Here is a 20,167-nt window from a genome sequence, read left to right on the forward strand (position 1 = left end):
TTATCCCTACTGTGATGTACATTTGCAATGCACTGTACCGGCCGAGTGCGCATCACAATGACAGGCGTACACCGTTTAACAGCTGTTTACTGTTTATTGAAGAACACGTTTCAATCCAAATCGTCGCAGACTGCTGCCATACAATGGTGGATTTTACTAAGGTGCCTATAGTTTGGTGACAATGCACTGGCCATGCGGCGATATTGCCGGCGATAGGGCATCTACAGTTATTTACCGTGCACCAGTGTACAGTTTCAGGAATACCTTTTATGCAAGACCACCCAGAAGGTAAATAGTAAATATTACCTTTGTACCATGGATGAAGAGGGACAAGAAGAAAAAAAAATGATTATAGGTCACTTACAATGAACACAGTGAATAGAGTAATGTACATGTACAAAAATATGGTTATGGTTCTGATTGAATACTGAAGAGATTTTTTTTTAATACATTTGTACTCCACTCCATAATTTCCAACCTGCCCTGTTCCTGAATTGTACATTTAACCTAATAAAATAAAAAGAAATAAAAAACCCACAGCCAAGGTAATTTACCCAACGTACAACAGCCTTGTTACTTTGCAAAACGTTCAAGACCTAACTATGAATTCAGGGACGAAGTGCACTTTACAAAGAACGAAACAAACAAGATACATTTTCGTCTGACTTTTTTTAAATGTTCTATTTAGAAAAAAATACATGTCCGTTGTGAATAAAGATCTCTGCTGTAAACAAAACACCCAAAGGTACCGAAAGCCTTGCAATCGCTGTTTGATCCTGGGATGATTCCAGTGATTGATCATTTTCAATCAATTGTACAATTCAGTGCATTGACTTTATTGCCTCATAATAGAGGAATAATAGAAAATCATGTTGAACTATAGAACACAAATTATGGAAATATTGTTCTCAGCATAGGATAAATGGGCATAGAAAATGGATGGATGGATGTTTTCAGCATGTAAAATCCATAAAATGGGATTAACTCATTCATAAATTCAGAGTGTACAAGTAACGTGGTAAATACAGCAGTATATACAGGGACCAAAAACTCATCAAATCAAATTTTTGTGATTAATATTTGAAGCAGGTTAGCGGAATGCTGGCATCTGCAGCAATTTTCTGTTCTGTCACTAGAGGGAGACAGCGCACAGCCCTTCTTATATTAAAAGCAAGCTTTTATCGGAAAGATGGAAACGCGTGCTGCAAGTATGCAGTGTTTCAAAGAGTCCTCCTGTTCCTTGCAACTAAGTTGAATTCTGGCTCCATAAAAATGAAAACGCAATTTATCAGTTTGCATGTTTGCTTAACTTAGCTTAAGTCTGCTCGCATGAATAGATTTACCCGAATTTAGATAACGATCAAACTGTCCGTTAATACCCCTATTTTGTCACTGTGGTTCAGAACATGTGAAAACTAGACTAGGAATGCAGTTTGCGTCCTACAGATCCAGCGGTTGGTGTTATTCAATATACACCATGACCTGACTTTTCATAATAGGGGCTAATAACAGCATTACTGTGCTCCATCAATAAATCAAAGTGCATTTCAATAACGACGTAGGGACAGGAGCTTTTCCACCTGGAGTTTCTGAATACAGTGGAAAAGCAAACACGGCTGACTGAGCCCGACTTTGAGGAAGACTGAAGTCTCGTGTGATAATTCAGTGTCTCGGGTTCAGAAGTCAGGTGATGTGGACGGGAGGTTTAACTCTTTATGCGGACGGTCATACTCCTTAACATGTAACTGTTCCATTGTTAGGGACGGCGAGTCACCTTGGTCACCCATGGATGCTCCTCTCGGTGACGTAGACCTTTTCCTGGACGACCAGCTTGTTAGAACTTGTCTGGCTCAAAGCATTCAGGGCACCCTGAGACTCTACGGCCTCGTCTCCCAGTAGAGGCGACCCTTGCCGGGCTTCCAGCAGGAAGGACTTGCCTTCCGGTAACAGCAGGTGTGTATCACCGGGGAAGACCACCTCCTGCCTGGCGCCACTTTGGGCCAGCAGGCCCCCGTTCGCCTGTGTCGCGCCGCCCTGTCTCCTCTCCACCAGCACCACCTGCTGGGCCGCGGCCGTCCCGGCGGGGACGAGGTTTATCTGAGATGCTTGACCGGCGCTCACCTCCTGTTCCAGGATCACCACTTTGCCAGACTTGCTAAGAGTGCCGTGTGCCACTGGGCCAGCCAGGACACCGCTGGGCTTGACGGTGTCACTCAGCACGTACATGCCCTGCAGCGCCGCCTCCTGGTCCACCAAGTAGTGCGCGGTCTGCAATCTGGGCGCGGCCGCTATGTACATCGGTTGCGGCTGGAGGATGAAGGCCGGCTGCGGGAGCACCATGGTCCGCTGGGCTGCGCCGTGTTGCTGCACCGTTGCTGCGGTTTGCTGCACCGCTGCTGCGGCCGACACCATCTGCTCCTCCAGCACGGCGGACGAGGACGAGCTGGACATGTGGAGGCTACCAGTCCTCCCAGCTTCTGTCCCGGTTGCCATTGTGGCGAATCCTTTCTGAGCCATTGTGAGGCTGGGGGCGGGGCTTGGGCGGGGGTAGGCGGCAGGCTTGGGCTGGGGCGCTGGCCCCTCCACCTCAATGCTCTTGCCTGTGCAGATCTCAGCCAGGGTCTTAAACTTCGAGTCCAGGTGGTTCAGGAAGTCCAGGTCATTGTCCGCCTCCAGGATGCTACAGCAGCCCACAGAGCCTGCGAGGGACCCGCCCCCTTCATAATCGTAAAGCAGCAGAGCATCAGCATGGGGGTCTGATTCCATGGGGGCGAGACTTGCTCTCTATAAAAGGAAAAGAAAAAAAAAAACACACACAGACACACGTTACTGCTGCAGGCATGAAATGCCACATATTTCACTGTCTGCTTTTTACTTTTCAATATACAATTCTGTATTGATAAAATACACAATCGAAAGCAGTCAGGTCAGTGGGGCGGCAGGAAAAAAGAATCCAGATAATGCAATGAGTGACGCGGGCGGGCGAGCTGCTGATTCGGAGCTACAGTCTGCCGGGATTTACTTAAATCTCCTTGGTTCACTGTTCCAGCCACCTCAGTAACAGCATCAATTTTACTTCAATACGTATCCATACATAATATGAAGATGCTGGTTATAGAAACTCCTACAACTCAAATGAATATCATTTTACAGTGCTACACAATGGCTGAAAATGGATTTGAGGGAAGTAATTTTCCCCTAAAATACACGCAGTGGCATTGGTCTGTGATACAGAAAGACAGCGGAGATCTACGAAATGGAATCCTTTATTGATATCGTGCAGGCAGCGAGTACCACAAAATTCAATCGTCGTACTCGTCTGTGTCTGTGAGATGCTTGCATATACAGGTGAGGGAGAAGCTTGTGGTCAGAGTACAAGGTCGCCCATTCATCCTGCAGCCTGGAGCAGCTTCTGCGGTTAAGAGTCTTGCTGACGGGCGGATATGATAACTCTGCCAGCCACGGGATTTAAACTGGAGAACTGCCAGACTCAGACACAAACACCCACCCCACAGAGACGTACGAGCGTACACCCCTCCACTGTAAGGTAAAAGCCGCTTTTATGGTCACGTACCTGGCTGTAGTATTCTTGCAGAAACTCTTCAGACAGCGCTATCCCTTGGAAGGCATCTTCTGCCATTCCTACTGAGACCTGAGACGTATTTCCAAGATTATGTCTCCAAAACTCTCCTTTGCTTAGCCTTTCTGCTTGAAGATGGTTGTAGTTTTTCATGCTCATCGCCATTTCATGGCTTGACCCCATCCCAAACCCCCCAGCATACCCCGCCCCGTACATCCCCGAAATCCCTGCCCCTAACCCTGTCACTGTGTGCTTCTTTATTGCACCCAGAGGGTGGTCAATCTCCATAGTCTGTTGCAGAAGTGGGATCGCCTGTAGAGGGAACACAGGACACATTACCAAAGCATTGATAAATACAAATTGGCACAAAACAAATGGCGCCACCCAGAGGTAAGCATGGGCATCGCCGCCATTAAATCTGAGAGAGACGTGTCCCCCTCACATTTCATAATTATTCGTTTGGACCCCCCCACATTTAGCATAAAATATTACGTTATGTCCCAGAGTCCCTGCCAGTGCCCCCCCCCCCCCACCCATATTCAAAATGTTTCTGACGCCCCGGTATGGAAGTATTTTAACCCAATGAGAAAACTGCAGTCTTACAAGCTATTTAAGCACTAGCAATATCAGTAATTTATCTCTGTTAACTTATGTCTATTTTGTTACTCAAAACATTTTTTTTCCCACATCACTTATACAGCAGTACCTTGGTTTGCGAGCATAATTCGTTCCGGAAACGTGCTTGTAATGCAAAGCACTCGTATACCAAAGCAAATTTTCCCATAAGAAATAATGGCAACTCGGATGATTCGTTCCACAACCCAAAAATATTCATATCAAAATGGTTAATACAAAATATAAAGTAAAAATACATAAAACAAATTAACCTGCACTTTACCTTTGACAAGAATCATGGATGGTGCGAGGGAGACGAGAGAGAGGAGGGTTATTTTGTAGGACGACTTTCACTATAACTAACGGAATCACTGCTATCTCTTGGTTCACTGGAATCTTTTTCTTTTTCTGCGACTTTAACAAAGAACCTATCCAATGACAGCCGCTTTTGCCTCCTTTTCGATGTCGCAGAAATATGACATTGCATTGTCGTTAAACATATTCATCGCTTGCACTACTACACCCTTATTCAGGTGGTGATTTTCTACTATATTTTTACTATATGAGTGAGGCACGTTGACTGAGACCGAGCATGGGAGACAATTACCCACAATCCTACAGCATGACAGAGAGAAGAACCATCGGCTCAGCTGTGATCACGTGATGCTCGGCAGACAAAGCGTATACATAATACTCGTATTGCAAGACCTCGCTTGTTTATCAAGTCAAAACGTATTTAAAATTTGTGCTCGTCTTGCAAAACACTTGCAGACAAAGTTACTCGCAAAAGGTTTTACTGTATTTGCCCAAACCACAACGTTGCTGACTGAAAGCTATTTAAACACAACACCAAAAGTCACCAAACATGCTCACAACATAACCAGCACGGAGGGCCACTTACTTTATCCTCCCCAATTCTTTCCGTGTTTCCCAAGCTCAGGGGTGCCAAACTGTCGAAGGGAATGTCGAGAAAGTGCCCCTTAGTGCTGCAGGCACAGAACAGCAGCAGGAGAGGGACGACTGCGGGCACATCAGAGATGGCTTCAGCCACACACCACTTTTACTTCAATGCAGTAAAATATGTTGACATTTCCCTATCAAGCATCACACTTCGAAGTCTAAATATTTACGTAGACTGAAGTGGATGGATATGAGTGTTTTTATGGTGAAGAATGGCTGAAATAATGGAAACTAACCACGAGGCACTAGCCACGAGAAACCATTCTGCAAAGGAACAGCAACTGGATGTTTCGTTACTCACGTAGAAGTAAAAGCAACCCCAAGAGGAAAAGGACGATGGCCGACGGCCCGAACACAGCGGAGGACTTCTGTGTGCTGGCACACATGCCATCCTTAGCACATGTGCACACCTGGAAGTTCACAACTTGAGCTTGGCTGCAAGCCTTCCCCTGCTGGTCCCGAACTTCCAGTGCCACCTGGTAGGTGCCTGGCCACAGGGACTTCGTGGCCCGGAGGACAGCTGTGGTATCTGCACGAGAAATGCCACGGGTTTCCTGTACCGCTAAGGAGCTTGTCCATAAAGTTCATGTAAATTAGGCTATGAGTTTGTGCAACCCATATGGTCAGATGCTTTGGAAAACATATAGCACTTTTAGATACTCATGGAAATGGTAATGGCAACCACATGCAGATCTGTTCATAAAAGAATAATAATAATAATAATAATAATAATAGTAAAAACAAATCTCTGCAAGCGTTATGTCAATCATCTTCCTTCAACAGCTCATTCGTCTTAAAACAAGCGAACAGCAAATACGTCAACAGAACCGTCCTCACCGTTGATCCGTTCCACCGTCAGAGCCTCCTTGGTGCTGCCGGGAAGTAATGTGAACTCAAAAGGTGGGCCATTGGGCTCAAGGTCGTTGTCCATAGCCGTGACGTAAATGACATTGTGGTCTGTGCACATCGTCTGAGGCATTTTGACCAGGACTGGACAGTGGTCGTTGGTGTCCTCCACCATCAGGGCTATGGTCCCAGTGCTACTTTGGGAGTGCAAACCTAGAAGGGGACACAAGCATTTCAGATTCTTCATTTATTTCAGGTAGTTCCAACAAAAAATGCTGTCTATTATTAATACAATGACACACATTAAAATTAACAACCGTTCAAGCAAAATGAAGTTCAATTAGCCTAACAGAGTTTTCATTTAATGCCATATCTGCTTCCTCATGTGTTTAGCAGCAGAAAGACTAACGCACCAGTAGTCGCCATGCATATGATTTCGGCATAGTATGTCCCGTTTTTCAAGAACACAGACTCTCGGTCTGGCAGTTTGTTAAGTTTGATCTCGGCGGTTTTTTCATTAATAACCAGCCAATTGTCCGGGTCCTTTCCTTTGACATACCTGAGTTGGGAATTTAAAAGAAAACAAGTTAAAAAATGTAAAAGACACTCATAAACAATATGTCAACATTTAAAAATGATGAATAAGGAGGTTGCTTGTACCATGCATGCATAAACACGGCTATGCTACTAACCGGACATTTTTAGCTATTTCAAACGTATCTCCATCGACGGCCGGGTATTTCACTATCGCAGTGTGGATGTGGGTCTCAGTGCCCTCTGAGACGTTAACGATCTTCACTCTGGGCTTAAATATGGGGCCCTCCGGCACATTCTTCACCTTGATCTTGATGGGGTATGTCTTCTTAAGCACCGATGTGGAGACGTGGTACTTGGCTTTGTTTGACACCGAGATCTTAAGGTCCAGCTCTTTTAATTCTTCATAATCAAGTGTCTTAGAAAAAAACCCAAATTATTCAACTTCAAACCCAAATGCAATCAGAACAAGATTAACGAGAAGTTGCTATTTCATGTTTTTATGTTTAGGTCAACTGTACCGATCCATACCTTTTTGACTATTAATATCCCCTCATTGGTTTCTGGGTCAGTTGTGATGTTAAAGTAGTCCGCTTCATTCCCTGACTCTATAGTGAAAACTGCGAGCCAGTTGTCAGTGTTGACCTGATCTTTATCCAAAGCTTTGATCCTAATCACTTCCACATTGGCCAGGTTCTCCTCCACACTCCCTTCATACTGTAATGTCAAAACGGCAATGTTGACTATCTCAGATGCAAGCTACATTAGACCAAGACTAGGGCTGTAACATTTGTTGTGTGCTATTTGGTTACATCGTTTTTGAATGAATCAATACATTTCTTGACGTAAACTCACAAGTCGATGTTCGACACGGAAAACATTATGCTGATTATGGCTGCGCTGGTTATGGTGAGTGCTATTTACCCTCCCATATCAGTAGTCTGGGAACACTTTGGTTTCCCATAAAATTACACCAACACCAGAGAGAGAGTTGTTGATAAGACTAGGACTCTCTGTTGGCTCTGTGATATCGAACTTGGACATGTTGCTGGAAACACATCCAACATGTTAACTCATTTGAGACACCATCATCTGACTGTTTTACTGTTCAACAGCCCATCTGTTCCCAAGAGCAGAGCAGAAACAGCTTTTGCAAGTTAGTCTCCCTGTAGCACTTAAAGCACCAGGAACTTCAGACGGACTATAAAAAATAACTAATACAAAAGGTGTTTATTACTATCGACATGCGACCGTACTTGGTAGTTGAGAACATGGAATTTAGTTCAAAATGTTTGTTGTGATGCAGTCTAAGTTTTGAATTTCGATGTATTTTACATGTTTATTCTTACCATGTGCAAATAAGCATCTTTTCGGTTTTGTCAGACATGTCAACAGAAATAACGCCATTTCTTCGGTTTACAACTGTTCCCAACTGTTTGCAATTTTAATTATAAAAAATTTCAAAACAAATTTTGTTTTTCCAGCCGAACCTGGAAATTACACTGATGGAACAGTCACACCCACAAACGAAACTGCTTCTTACAAACAAATTGAATTAATCTATCTTACAAACTCCTTCTCCAGCGTTGGTATGTTATCATTGATGTCGAGAATCTTAATCACAATGGTGGTGGTTGCAGTATTTCCTCCAGCATCCCCGTCCAAATCTGTGGCTTTTATCACTAAACTGTAAGAGTCCACTGTCTGTATGAGGAAACAAAAACACGAAATTAAAGGACGACGACAACAACGGTGTAACCATTTGTTTGCATGGTTACCAATGATAGGCTTCAGAGTTTCACACAACAAAACTCAAAAGCAAAAGTGAAAGTAAATCACACTGGGAATCAAAGCCAACGTTCAAAAGGGCCTGCAAGTAGGTACACAAAGCGTCAGGAAAGCGGACAGCTTGCAGACATACTTCTCTGTCAAGGGTGGGTAATCGAACGTAAATCTGGCCGCTGGAGGCTTTGATGTAGAACATGCTTTCCCCGCCCGGGTTTTGTTGAATGATGCTGTACGAAATCTTTGAATTCAGCGTTTTTGGATCATCAGCATCTGTCGCCGTCAAGTTCAAGATGTACGTGGCTAGAATGGATGATGGATGGATGAGATGGATGAGATCTGTGAACACTTCATACACAAAAGTGCTGGTCCAAAAATGTTACCAAACTAAATAAGAAAACTTTTTATAAATTAAGTGTATGTTTTAATTCAGAAAGGTATTTAGCCTTGAACCAAATTCACAGCATAAAGTAAAGATAATTCAGTAACAGACCTTCAGGGCTTGACTCGTAGACTTCTCCATTTGGGGAGAAAATAAATTGTGGCGCACAGTCGTTTTCGTCTGCTACTATGAAACGCAATGCAATGTCTTTCTCTGCTTTAGTCTCGTTTTGGAATTTCGCGATTCCCAAGAGCTGGAACGCAAAAAGCATCCATAAAGGCACTCATCTCCAGACTGTAAACTCACATGTAGGCAGTACACATTAGAAAGTGAGCACTTACATGGAACACCGATCCTTTTTCTCTATCCAAAATCTTTGTGACTTTGACATCGCCGTTTTGCGGATCCACGATGAATAAACCAACAGGGTCCCTGTCAGCCCCTACTCCTTCCAAGAAGTATCTAATCGTATGATTCCTTTGCTCATCAGATCGAATCTGTGAGAAAAAAAAAATATTACATCAGGAGCACAGCAGCCCTCCCCAACAACAAAATAAAATTCAAATTTTTTAAATATTTACATATTCAATGACAAAAATCCTTGTTCCAATTTTTGAAGATTTCTGTAGGCAAATAATAGTTAACTAACACGTGTCTCCAGTATGGTTTTGCTTAATGGCCTTAGCTGCTAAATGTAGAATATGGGATCTGCCACTAGGGGCAGACTTCCACAAATTAATTGAGCTAGCTAGAATGGTTGAAACTAACTGACCAGCAAGAAATCTAGTGAAATAATATGTGAATCAGAAGAAGAATCCAGCAATACAGTAAATTCCGAAAGCAAGGGTCTCTGGAAACTCTGGCTTGGATTTTTACTGTGGGGACCCCTCCCTCCGTGATACCAGAATAACACTCATTCATCCAACATTGCTTTGGAAACTACCGTAAAAATACCTCATGCCAAAATATAGTGTATAGACAGTATGATGCTGCGAAAAATTAAAACTAGACAAATTAAGCCGAAGTTAGTATTAAACTGCTTGGATGTTACTTTTTTAGGTTATAAGCTATTTTATGTACATAAGCCCATGCCAGCTGTCTAATGTCAATCGTTTAATATTTTAATTTCACGCCAAAATTTAGATGACTTTTTTGTTGTTGCTGCGGGCATTTCTTTCCTGTGGTTAGCAAAATAAAACTGGGTTATATAATATTGTCTCCTTTTTATTTTATTTTTCACTTAAGACAGTAGTAGGCTAATGCTGATGGTTTCACCATCCATAAAATGGGCTTTGGAAGCCTTGGGAAAATGGGAGTTTTCCGGTCCTAGTTTAACTAGCATATTTTCATTCAATTTCATTAAAACCAGACACCTTGTAAAGGCCTAGCTCAGGCTTTAAATGTAGACAGAGCCTGGTAGATGCCAGTTCCTCCTCCTTATGTCCATTTGCACCTTGCCCGAGCTCAACACTGCCTCCTTATGTCCAATCACACCTTGCCAGAGTGCAGTTCCACCTCCTTATGTCCAATCACATCTTGCCCGAACGCAGTTCCACCTCCTTATGTCCAATCATATCTTGTCTGAAAGCAGTTCCACCTCCTTATGTCCAATCACATCTTGCCCGAACGCAGTTCCATCTCCTTATGTCCAATCGCACCATTACAGCTAAATCACATTGAAATATCTAAAAAAATTCCAGTACTATGCTATCAGTATATTATACAAAATACGGTATTTCCTGTTACGCTATGATGATCTAGTCGTATCTGTTTTTCCGACCAGATCGCAGTTAAAGATTGTGTCACATTTGTCCACGCACCTAAAATTATTAATTTAATTATTTTTTTTATGTCTGTGATACAATAGGTCAGCCAGAAAAAGTACAACACTAACAAGCTGAAAGGAGCGATATTTCCTACTGTAACGGATTTGGACATACAGTAAAACCTCGGATTGCGAGCATAATTCGTAATCCAAAGCACTTGTATATCAAAGCAAATTTTCCCATAATAAATAATGGAAACTCAAATAATTGGTTCCACAACCCAAAAATATTTATATGATTAATACAAAATATAAAGTAAAAATACTGTGGTGTCGGGCGGACCGAAGCATCGCGGGAACAGATACGAAAACTTGACGGGGAGAACATGCTCTTTATTAGCGGTCCTGAAAAGGACTAGGTTAGGCACCCAGCGAGCAGCGAACCAATAACAAACAAAAAAACACAAGGATGTCAGACGCTGAACTGTAAGTAGGGTGACCAGATAATCCATGTCAGGGAGGACACTTTGAGCTACTTCAGATTTTACGAACTGCATTAAAACCCGAAAGGCTCCTGTGCTTCACTAAATCGTTCAGTTATTCTTGTGCTTCGGTTTGTTTGCTTGATTGAAAGATTAATTCAGCTGTTTCACATTAATATTAGTGATACATGCATTATTATAGGAGACTGTCCAATCAGCAAACAGCAAGAACTCAGTGCTTAAGTGAAATCTATGTGCTTTTTATTTAAATGGTAGTTTACAAATCCTGTCCTAGATCAAACTGTGCTCCCCGACATGGAAAATCTGGTCACCCTAACTGTAAGATGGGACAGTGGAAGATTTACGTAAGTTAAATACACACGAGGATCGGACCGGATACACACAAGAAACTGGCAAACACACGCGCGCCAATAAGGAAAGGTAACATTAACATTAACAATAAGAACACAACAAGGGCTATTTAGTTCCTTCTTAACCTCCACCGTAATCACCTCCTTCTTCTTTTTCTTGATGGGGATCATTGTTCCAATACCGTTACTAAAAAAGTCACTACACTTGGACACAAATAAAAAAATGTGAACGTTAAGAGAGAATAACTATCGGCTCAGATCACGTGACGTGCACACGACGCGTATACGGGCTCATATTGCAAGACCTCGCTCGTTTATCAAGTTATAATTTATTTCATTTTTTTGCTCGTCTTGCAAAACATTCGCAAACCAAGTTACTCGCAAACCGAGGTTTGATTGTACTTCGGTCAATACATCGACTCCCCTCCCGCGCATACTGGGTCAAAGGCAGCAGTCCGATTAAATGGCGTAGTCGAGCTATAACTGTGCTCGACTTGGCAGTGCATGTAAACGTAATGCTTGACACCTTGATTTCGGTCCTGCATTTTTATATTTTGACTTATTTTGCTAATTGCTGCAGCCAAAACGTCACCTACTAGCTACGCTGCTAGAGGTAAGACCAGAAGCAATCTGTGAATAACTTGGTATTTTAATGCATCTTTACAGGGACATTACAAACGAATTAGCAAGAATATTACAAGTGGTGACGATGAGCCATTTTGATGCATTTTTAAGTTTCATTTGCATTACAATTACAATTTTAAAAAGTAAAGTAGTATGAATATGTACAATACCATATCTAATAAAAATTACTTTTTTTCCATAACATTTTTTTAGTCTATTATATATTGTGGTAACACATCCTGCCCACAAATTAACATACTGCAACTTAAAGATTGTGATAATAAATACTATGATAGCTAATAAACTAAGGTTAAAGAGTGGTTTATAGTTGTGCTAATACAACCAATGTTGACCTATAGAACGGCTTATTGAGGACCCCCCACTCTGTACCTGAAACCACCCAACCCCTGGTTAATCCCCCATTTCTTATGTGCTAATTAAATCCACAAATGTAATCAATAACTTCCTTAAGTTATTTCCTTAAGAAATAAACCAAGTAAGTGTTAGTGGAATTCCCAGCATCCCAAAGGGCAACCAGCTTTTCACATCAAGGACAGGACGAGCCTTCTCTGCCAAGGGTCCCATGGCTAAATACCCCAAGAGAATTAAGTAGGCTTACATCCGGGACACGAACGCCATTTAAGTCTTGGGCCCAAAACGAAAATGCATTCTGGGCAAGCAACGGGTGTAGTTATGTACTATCGCGACGGGTGATGCACATTAGGTAAAGAAATAAATTATATTCGGATGAATCACTGCTAATTCATCGCAGAATTAATGGGTGGCCTACAACATAAAACGAAAGGATGAAGACATAGGCTGCCATCATGTTAGAACATGCGATATTAACGTAGATCTTTATCAAGGAATAGATAGCGAGGGAGGAATTCTTACCTTAGCGATAATTTCTCCTCTGTAATCCTTGTTTTCCATGAGTGTCTTTGGGGGAATAATCCACTCTCTTTTTTTCCTGCTTAGTTTAGGCCCCTCGGCGTCAGCCTCGCACTTTAAAACCTTCCAGGAAAACACCGAGAAACACATGGCTTTGTACCACAGCGTTTGGGACGATCTTGGTTACATACAAAAGCGGATGATGTTCAGCCTCAGTAATTATTTAAACACTAAAAGCGGTTGTTCTGCGTTATACCAATTTTATGGATCCACGTCCTCCACGATAACCATCTGCCTTCCTTAATAATAAATTAAAACTTTAAAAGTTGCCGCAGTTGTGAGTCCTGCCATTATGAGTTGTACTAATGTTGGTTCTTCCTTTATAACTTTGTGTTCAATGAAGAAAAAAATGCAACAGTATAACAGTGCACTATTATAAATTGGAAAACACTTTCTATTCAATCATAATCTCATATAATGATTTCCACTAACAGGTTGTGGAGAAAAAAAATAAACTTCAAACGGAGAGTAAATATTATTTTTTATAATACGGTTATTATATGCCTGTATATGCTGTGATATGGTACGCATGCGGTCCTCGGGCGTTTTCCACCAAAGTACAGTAAGCAGGGTTTTAGTGCGGCATGTGTAATATATTTACCCAGCACACAGTCCCAAACACAGCAGAGGCGATGGGCGTAGTGCATAATGACAAGGACACGGTCACCGCCGCACAGAAATAACTAATTACATTTTAAACATTGTGCTTATTTAATACTTACATTCGACAATTATTAAAAAGCTATATGTAATATATGGATATAAAAGTGAACTAAGTTGTATAATCATTTGAATCTATATTAAATAGCCTGATGTAGCCTATACTTTAAATAAGCTTCATCATATGTTAATTAATAAAATTATAGATATTATATATAATTACATATTTATATATGCGCGTCTGTATCATCAACCTTTCCCGACGTGAAACCACTGAATTAACTAGACCTCTTGTATATTTTTCTAGCGTGATCATAAGTTGAGAGACTGGCGATCGGGTCGAAACTTCGACATTAATATACGGCCCACCAGTGAAAACTAGTCAAAAGCCACGAAATAGCACCGTAACGCGATCTAAAGGTGAAATATACCGCAAGCGCCGAGACCTGCGCCTACTCACCGTTAACAGCAAAAGCGGGAGCAGCAAGATATTTGCGAGGAGAACACGAGCCATTACAAACCAGCCTGCGGGGCGCAGATACCTGCAGCCGTCAGTCTAAGGATTAAGACAGACCTCGGAATTAGTAAGATAAACCCCGTGGTTTGCTTTAATAAATCACAAAAAAACAGAAAGAGATGTCTCCAGCATGAAGTGAGAAATAAGAAGTGAAGTGGGAGAGGAGGTTCTAGGCGGGTCCCTGTGATAGGCTGGTAGGGGCGGGGAGTGAGGAACAGCTACCGGCGGAGCGGTAATAGGGCGGCCGGCGACCTGTGTATGCGGGGCTCGGGTTTCACTCCGCACTATCAGCCCTGTACAGCACTGTACCTGTGACTGAAGGCAGGACACTGGCAGGAAAAGAAGAAAACGAAAGCAAAGTCGCCCCACACGCAAACATGATGTATTTTCAAAGAAAAGTGTCAAGGAATATATTGAACTCTCTGTGTCCGTTTTTCCAATAAAGATAGAGTTTTAACTATAGGCCTATAACACTTAACCATGTTTCAGTAGGGTCTATTGTTTTGTTTTTGCCATTGGTTATTTAAATGTCCATCGTGATCCACATGAATAATGTATAAATTAACTGTGAAACGCGAAGGGGGCAATTTAATTTATTTTAAATCCCCAAGTAGCCAAGAGGGAAGCGCCCGCCGAGAGAGAAGCGCCAGGCGGACTGCGGGTGACTCGCCCTCCCGCTAAACTTCACTGGGGAAGCTGACATTCATGTGAGGAGGGACCCTATCTGCCAAGGACCGTTTCAGGAAATCGCGGTACCACCAGCACTCTGCAGCGTGATTCAGGATCCAGTATATGTTTTAAATAGCAACAGGTCTTGGAGAGCTAATTCGCTTTTATTCAACAGTTTTATCCATAAATACTCTCGGCTATTGTTCGTTTTACAAACATCAGGATATTTAGCTAAATCCTACAGCCATGGTCAACGCCAATACGTTTCTATTAGTAATATTATTATTTACATGTAAAAAACAAAAAACGTTATCTAGATATGTTTTGTGGGTGTGTGTGTCTGAAGTGCACATCAAAAGAGCCCAATCTAGATTTCAACCTCTGAGGGAGCTGGGTGATGGGGGTTTGGGATATGCAGCGGCGATATAAAGTCACTGATCCGTGGATCTGTACTTCGGATTTAGCAGAAGCGTCGGGCAAGCGGCTGCCTCTCAGTTCTCTGCTCGGATATAAAATCGTTTCCCTGTCCGGACTCAGCTGAATAAAGTGGGGTGTTGAAGGGAAACTTCAGGAACCACTGTGCAAAGCAACTAAAATGACCAACAGCGCTGGTCTTCACATGCATCTTAAGATAGATGTACAGGACTATATTAAAGTTATATTAGTAGATCCTTATAGGATTAAGCAATGGTTCCATCCATCTATCCATCCATCCATCCATCCACCCACCCACCTATCTATCTATCTATCTATCTATCTATCTATCTATCTATCTATCTATCTATCTATCTATCTATCTATCTATCTAATCTATCTATCTATCTATCTATCTATCTATCTATCTATCTATCTAATCATCTCCCAGCCATTTATCCTGGAGTCCATTTGGTAAGAATTCATTTCTTCCCCCGATGTGCTAGCTGGAGACAGTGATAACCACCCTGACAAAATATCTAATTATATCTAGCTAATCTTAGCAAAAAATGATGGTGAGATCCCAATATCTACCCATTTCGAAAAAAGGAGGATGTTTTGAGGTTGCGTGGTGGGGGGGGGGGGACACTTGCCTGGAATGTTTTGACATGAATAAACTGGGTGTTTCCAAGCCACACGGCTGAGACTGACGACAGTGTTTCGTTGGTCACACTCATGCCAAAGCCAGGTTGGTGTGACAGACCGGGAGGGCGGTACCTCCATTCAGGAAATTCACGGAAAGCTGTGTATCTCCATGTTGCATCAGCTACAGTTCCCGGGAATTCGGCAAACCCACTTTCACACACGGGTCACGATAATTACAGTCTTGTATACCTGCCTCTTAGTCCGGGGCATTTGAATTTCATAGCACCTTGGAAATAAATCATTAACGTGGCAAATAGTGTAGACAGTAACTTCAGCAGCAAAGATTAGAAAAATATTAACCAAGTCAAGACAAAACAAAGACAAAGGTCAGCTGTATGGGAGTGAAGAAGAAAGAACGAGCCACAGAAGAGGAAAGATGAAAGCATTCTGTCAGGAACAGATAGATCCTCCATGAGTTATTACAGTATATATCAGCCATCTACCGTGCCAATTTATCCACCGAGGGAATCCGAAACAATGCAAAAGCTCACGGCCCATTTAGCTAAGCTAGTTGCTTAGGTTGTTTGACAGGGTAATTCATGCAATACCTCCCACAACTGACTGTGAACAAGTCTGGGGACTTGAGTCTGACAGCGCAATGCATGCAAAATATGCATGTGTTTTTTGGTCTATATTACTGAAACACTGCCCCCCCCCCCTTCTTAAAGACATATGTTCTGGATATTATTTTGGTGATTTTCAAGCATGAATATCTGTTGGTGTGGTTCAGGTGGTTTGACAGGGGAGCGAATAGGACAGATGTTTCAGCGAGGAGTTCACGAGTATGTTCACAAGTGCACGTTCTCCGGTTGTTTGGTCACGTCCCTAAACGGTTTGCAGACTCCCTCACTTTTCAGGTGTCTTCCCACATGTCGTCTGTGTGTGTGTTCGTGGGTCCGATATACATAAAAGCCTGATGTTGTAGGGACCTATTTTTTTCAGTCCTACAAGGGGATATTTAAGGGGGGGTTTTATAAAAAAATATGTGATTGCAATCAAAAAAACTAAAAACGCTAAAAGACATATTTTGTTTGGTCACTTCTGGTTAAGGTTAGGGCTGGGTTGGGGTTAAGGTCGTCATGGCTGGGATTAGGGTTTTTCCCTTAGAAATGAACGGATGGTCCCCACAAAGATATGAGTTCAGGTCTGTGTGTGTGTGTGTGCGCATGAGCTCCAGGCAGCATCTTCCCCTTCCACATTTACCCCCATACTTCCTGGCACTAGCCGTGGGTCACAGCAACCTTGATTTAATCAGCACTCACTGAAAGGCCACAGACACCTCATCCGGTACCTGCCTGGTAATACCGTGCTTTGTCTCTGGGGAATGGGTGGACACAACATACTACACAAACTTCAACAAAGGCAGGCAAAATTAAACTTTACTGCTTTACTGTAATACTATTCATTAAATAACAGCAGAAAACTACCTGAAAATCCCTGCTGTAGTTAGAAACCTCAGAATGGAAAAACCTGTTTTACAGTATGTTTCTTCTTAATGTGGCTGAATGAACTCCTACAGTAAATATATAAAGCAACACATCCCTGGTAATGCCCATAACGAATAAGCAATCTTTCATACTAAAAAGCAAATACATGTCTTTCACACAGGTCTTTCCTGAGTCAAACGTCATTCATCTTGATGATTTTCATATGACTCAGTTTTCTTCTTCTGATGAAGCACAGAGTCAGTGTGTGTATGGGGGGGGTGTACTGGAGGATGGCCAGAGTGCAAACACACCTGTGATTGTTTCATTAACACATGTCACTCACTCCAACATCTCGTAACCCACAGAGACTCTACAATGGAATTCTGAACAATATCCTGTTTATTGAACACACCCCAGTGACACATAGCAGGAAGACATCAATGCAAGGCATCAAGCAAAACATACAGCACTGTGTGAAAGTCTTAGACAGTCAAAAGAAATGTTTAAAGCTGCTTATCTGGATAATAAGGGCGCATTCGCTCAGAACAAAAACAGAATTTAGCATTGGAACATGTGCAAATTAAGAGTAACAATAAAAAACTAGTAAAAATTCCTTCTGTTCTCCAAAAAGTTACTGATATCTTGTTGGACGGCCGGATGAACATCGCTTCAGTTCCCAAACCTCTCCTCAGGGGAACCTCAGCCATTCCATGTGTTTATTAAATTTCACCACCAACCCACTTAACTAATTTAATTTGTTAAATAAATCGATGACATATTGATTATCTACACGAGGTGTGCTAGTGGTCGAGTCAAAAAATACATGGGTGTGTTGTATGCATGCTGGAAATAATGGGGTGATTTTGGTAGAGGTTTTGAAACAGCTAAGCTAACACACTGTGACAGGCATAATATCATAGTCTTACACCATTATGAAGGTCATTTACATGTCATTTTCTTTGGCTGCCTAAGACTTCTGCACAGTACACTATCAAACCACATTCTAAAGAGGGAAAAGAAAAACAAGTCAAGTTTGCAGGTGCACATCTCTGCATCAGAGCAGGAATCTGCATGATCAGCTAAGGCTTGTCATTGTCAGACTTTTTTTTTTGTTCTCGAAGGGTGTTTTATGTTGTCTCATGCTGCCTGTTCAAAGATAATCCACAATACCACAGTGTCACGAGCTTGATACAAAGTGGCATCAAGTTTCTGACGAGTTTATTGGACGATCATTCAGAAGGGATGGTTTTTGTGCAACAACGAAACGAGGCAGGGTAATTCACCGCAAATAATGGAGCTCAGAGTTGCTCCCTTAAGGATGTAACTTACACAGGTACGATTCTGTTCGACCACAAAGAAAACTTGCGGCTGTCCTTCTGCAAACATGTGTTCCAGCAACACGAAGCGGATAGATGAAATCACAGAACCTGCATGTTTAGCTATTAGCTATTAGTCTGTGTTCTGGAACGACCTCATATGCAGAACTCCGGCTATCAGGATGTCAATACCCCTGTCACCTGAAATTACACGCACTTTCAGGGGCAGCCTGAATATTTAAACCCCCCCCAAAGCCGCTGTTAAGAGTTGCCTCTTTATCTCTCTCCTGGCAAAGACTACATTCCATGCAAAGCCTTCTTGCTGTTCTTGGACACGGCCTTATGCCTTGTTGTCTTACGCAGTAATAACAGTTGTCGGCTGTTTGCATCCCACTAGTAGAACATTTAGCTTTTGTCTTTCACAGTGAACCTACCCATTATATAATAACAATGTGCCGGAGCAGGGCTGTATAGAGACTTTTTGAGAGGTGGGTGTTCCGGACCTTCAAGCTGACATGTAACTTTATGTTACATACCCACCCCCCTCTTTGCCCGATATAGTCCCTGAGACTATCGGGTCCCTCCCAGGTAGAAATTATACCTAAAAGCAGTATGTTATCAACTAAAAATAAGGTTTTGCTTGGGTTTGTGCCTGGCATTAGTCACCAGTCGATCTATTATTAAATTTAGAAACAGCAGGAATTCCAAAATACTGTAATCCTAATATAAAACATTATTAGGATTATTGGCGGAACAACGTTATTGGCGTTTTTACTTGATGTTGCATTTTTTTAAATGTGCGGGTGGGCCGCCTGCTTTCTGTTCTGGACTAGCATCACGGTTCCCAGGGTTATCGGGGTGATAGCAGCCTCTTCCACCACACCACACACCCCACCCCCCGCCTCTCCCATGCCGCTCCCCCTCACTAGACGCATTCCTCCGGTGTTACTGCAGAGGTCATTTTCGCTCATCCAGCCCACAGGAAGGCTGGGAGTGAAACAGTGAGTGTGTCAGTTCACACGTATCTGTGCGGTAAACGGGAACTACGGTAAAAACAAAAAAGATAAAATGATCACATCAAAATTTATGATGTGCGTTAAGTAAGTGAAATATCACCCATGCAGTTAAGGTGGTGTTCTGAAGGCGCAACATTGCTAAATACAATAATAAAATAAGGATAACAGAAGTTGACGGCAGCTGACATACAGAGAAATCGTACGTTGCTTAGCGCACTCAGTGTTATTCCGTTGAACCTGCATTTCACAACACAGCTGCATCTGTTCCGCCAATGACTCTAAGCAGAATAACACGAGGCTGTATTTAATATACAAAGAAAGCACATGTGACCACCAAAGACTTAAAATATCTAACTGAAAGGTATTTTGACTTTCACTAAAGAAAACACAGAAAACCCATCAATAACTTAAAAACTCGGGACACACACGCTGTAAAGCCCCTAATGGACTCATCTGGATTAGACACAGTGCAGGAATGCATTGTGATGACTGAGTTGCTCTCATTTGGCTGGAGAGAGATAAGAGCTAAACGGGGCAGGGTGATGCGA

General features: G+C 42.3%; 1 protein-coding gene across 1 annotated transcript; it reads right to left on the reverse strand.

Annotated features, from left to right (window-relative positions):
* Positions 1 to 74: 74 nt before the first annotated feature.
* On the reverse strand, positions 75 to 14,252 carry LOC125740710 (desmoglein-2-like). The gene is made up of 14 exons (XM_049012242.1): positions 14,016 to 14,252; positions 12,839 to 12,958; positions 9,044 to 9,199; positions 8,814 to 8,955; positions 8,457 to 8,623; positions 8,105 to 8,239; positions 7,067 to 7,252; positions 6,694 to 6,953; positions 6,415 to 6,560; positions 5,993 to 6,214; positions 5,457 to 5,684; positions 5,097 to 5,215; positions 3,575 to 3,892; positions 75 to 2,784 (listed from the first exon to the last, which is right to left on the reverse strand). Exons 1-14 carry the CDS (start codon positions 14,067 to 14,069, stop codon positions 1,780 to 1,782), a joined length of 3,258 nt encoding a protein of 1,085 aa, XP_048868199.1. The 5' UTR covers positions 14,070 to 14,252; the 3' UTR covers positions 75 to 1,779.
* Between the last annotated feature and the right edge of the window lie 5,915 nt (positions 14,253 to 20,167).

This window comes from Brienomyrus brachyistius, chromosome 4 (assembly GCF_023856365.1).
Source record: "Brienomyrus brachyistius isolate T26 chromosome 4, BBRACH_0.4, whole genome shotgun sequence".
Classification (NCBI taxonomy): domain Eukaryota; kingdom Metazoa; phylum Chordata; class Actinopteri; order Osteoglossiformes; family Mormyridae; genus Brienomyrus; species Brienomyrus brachyistius.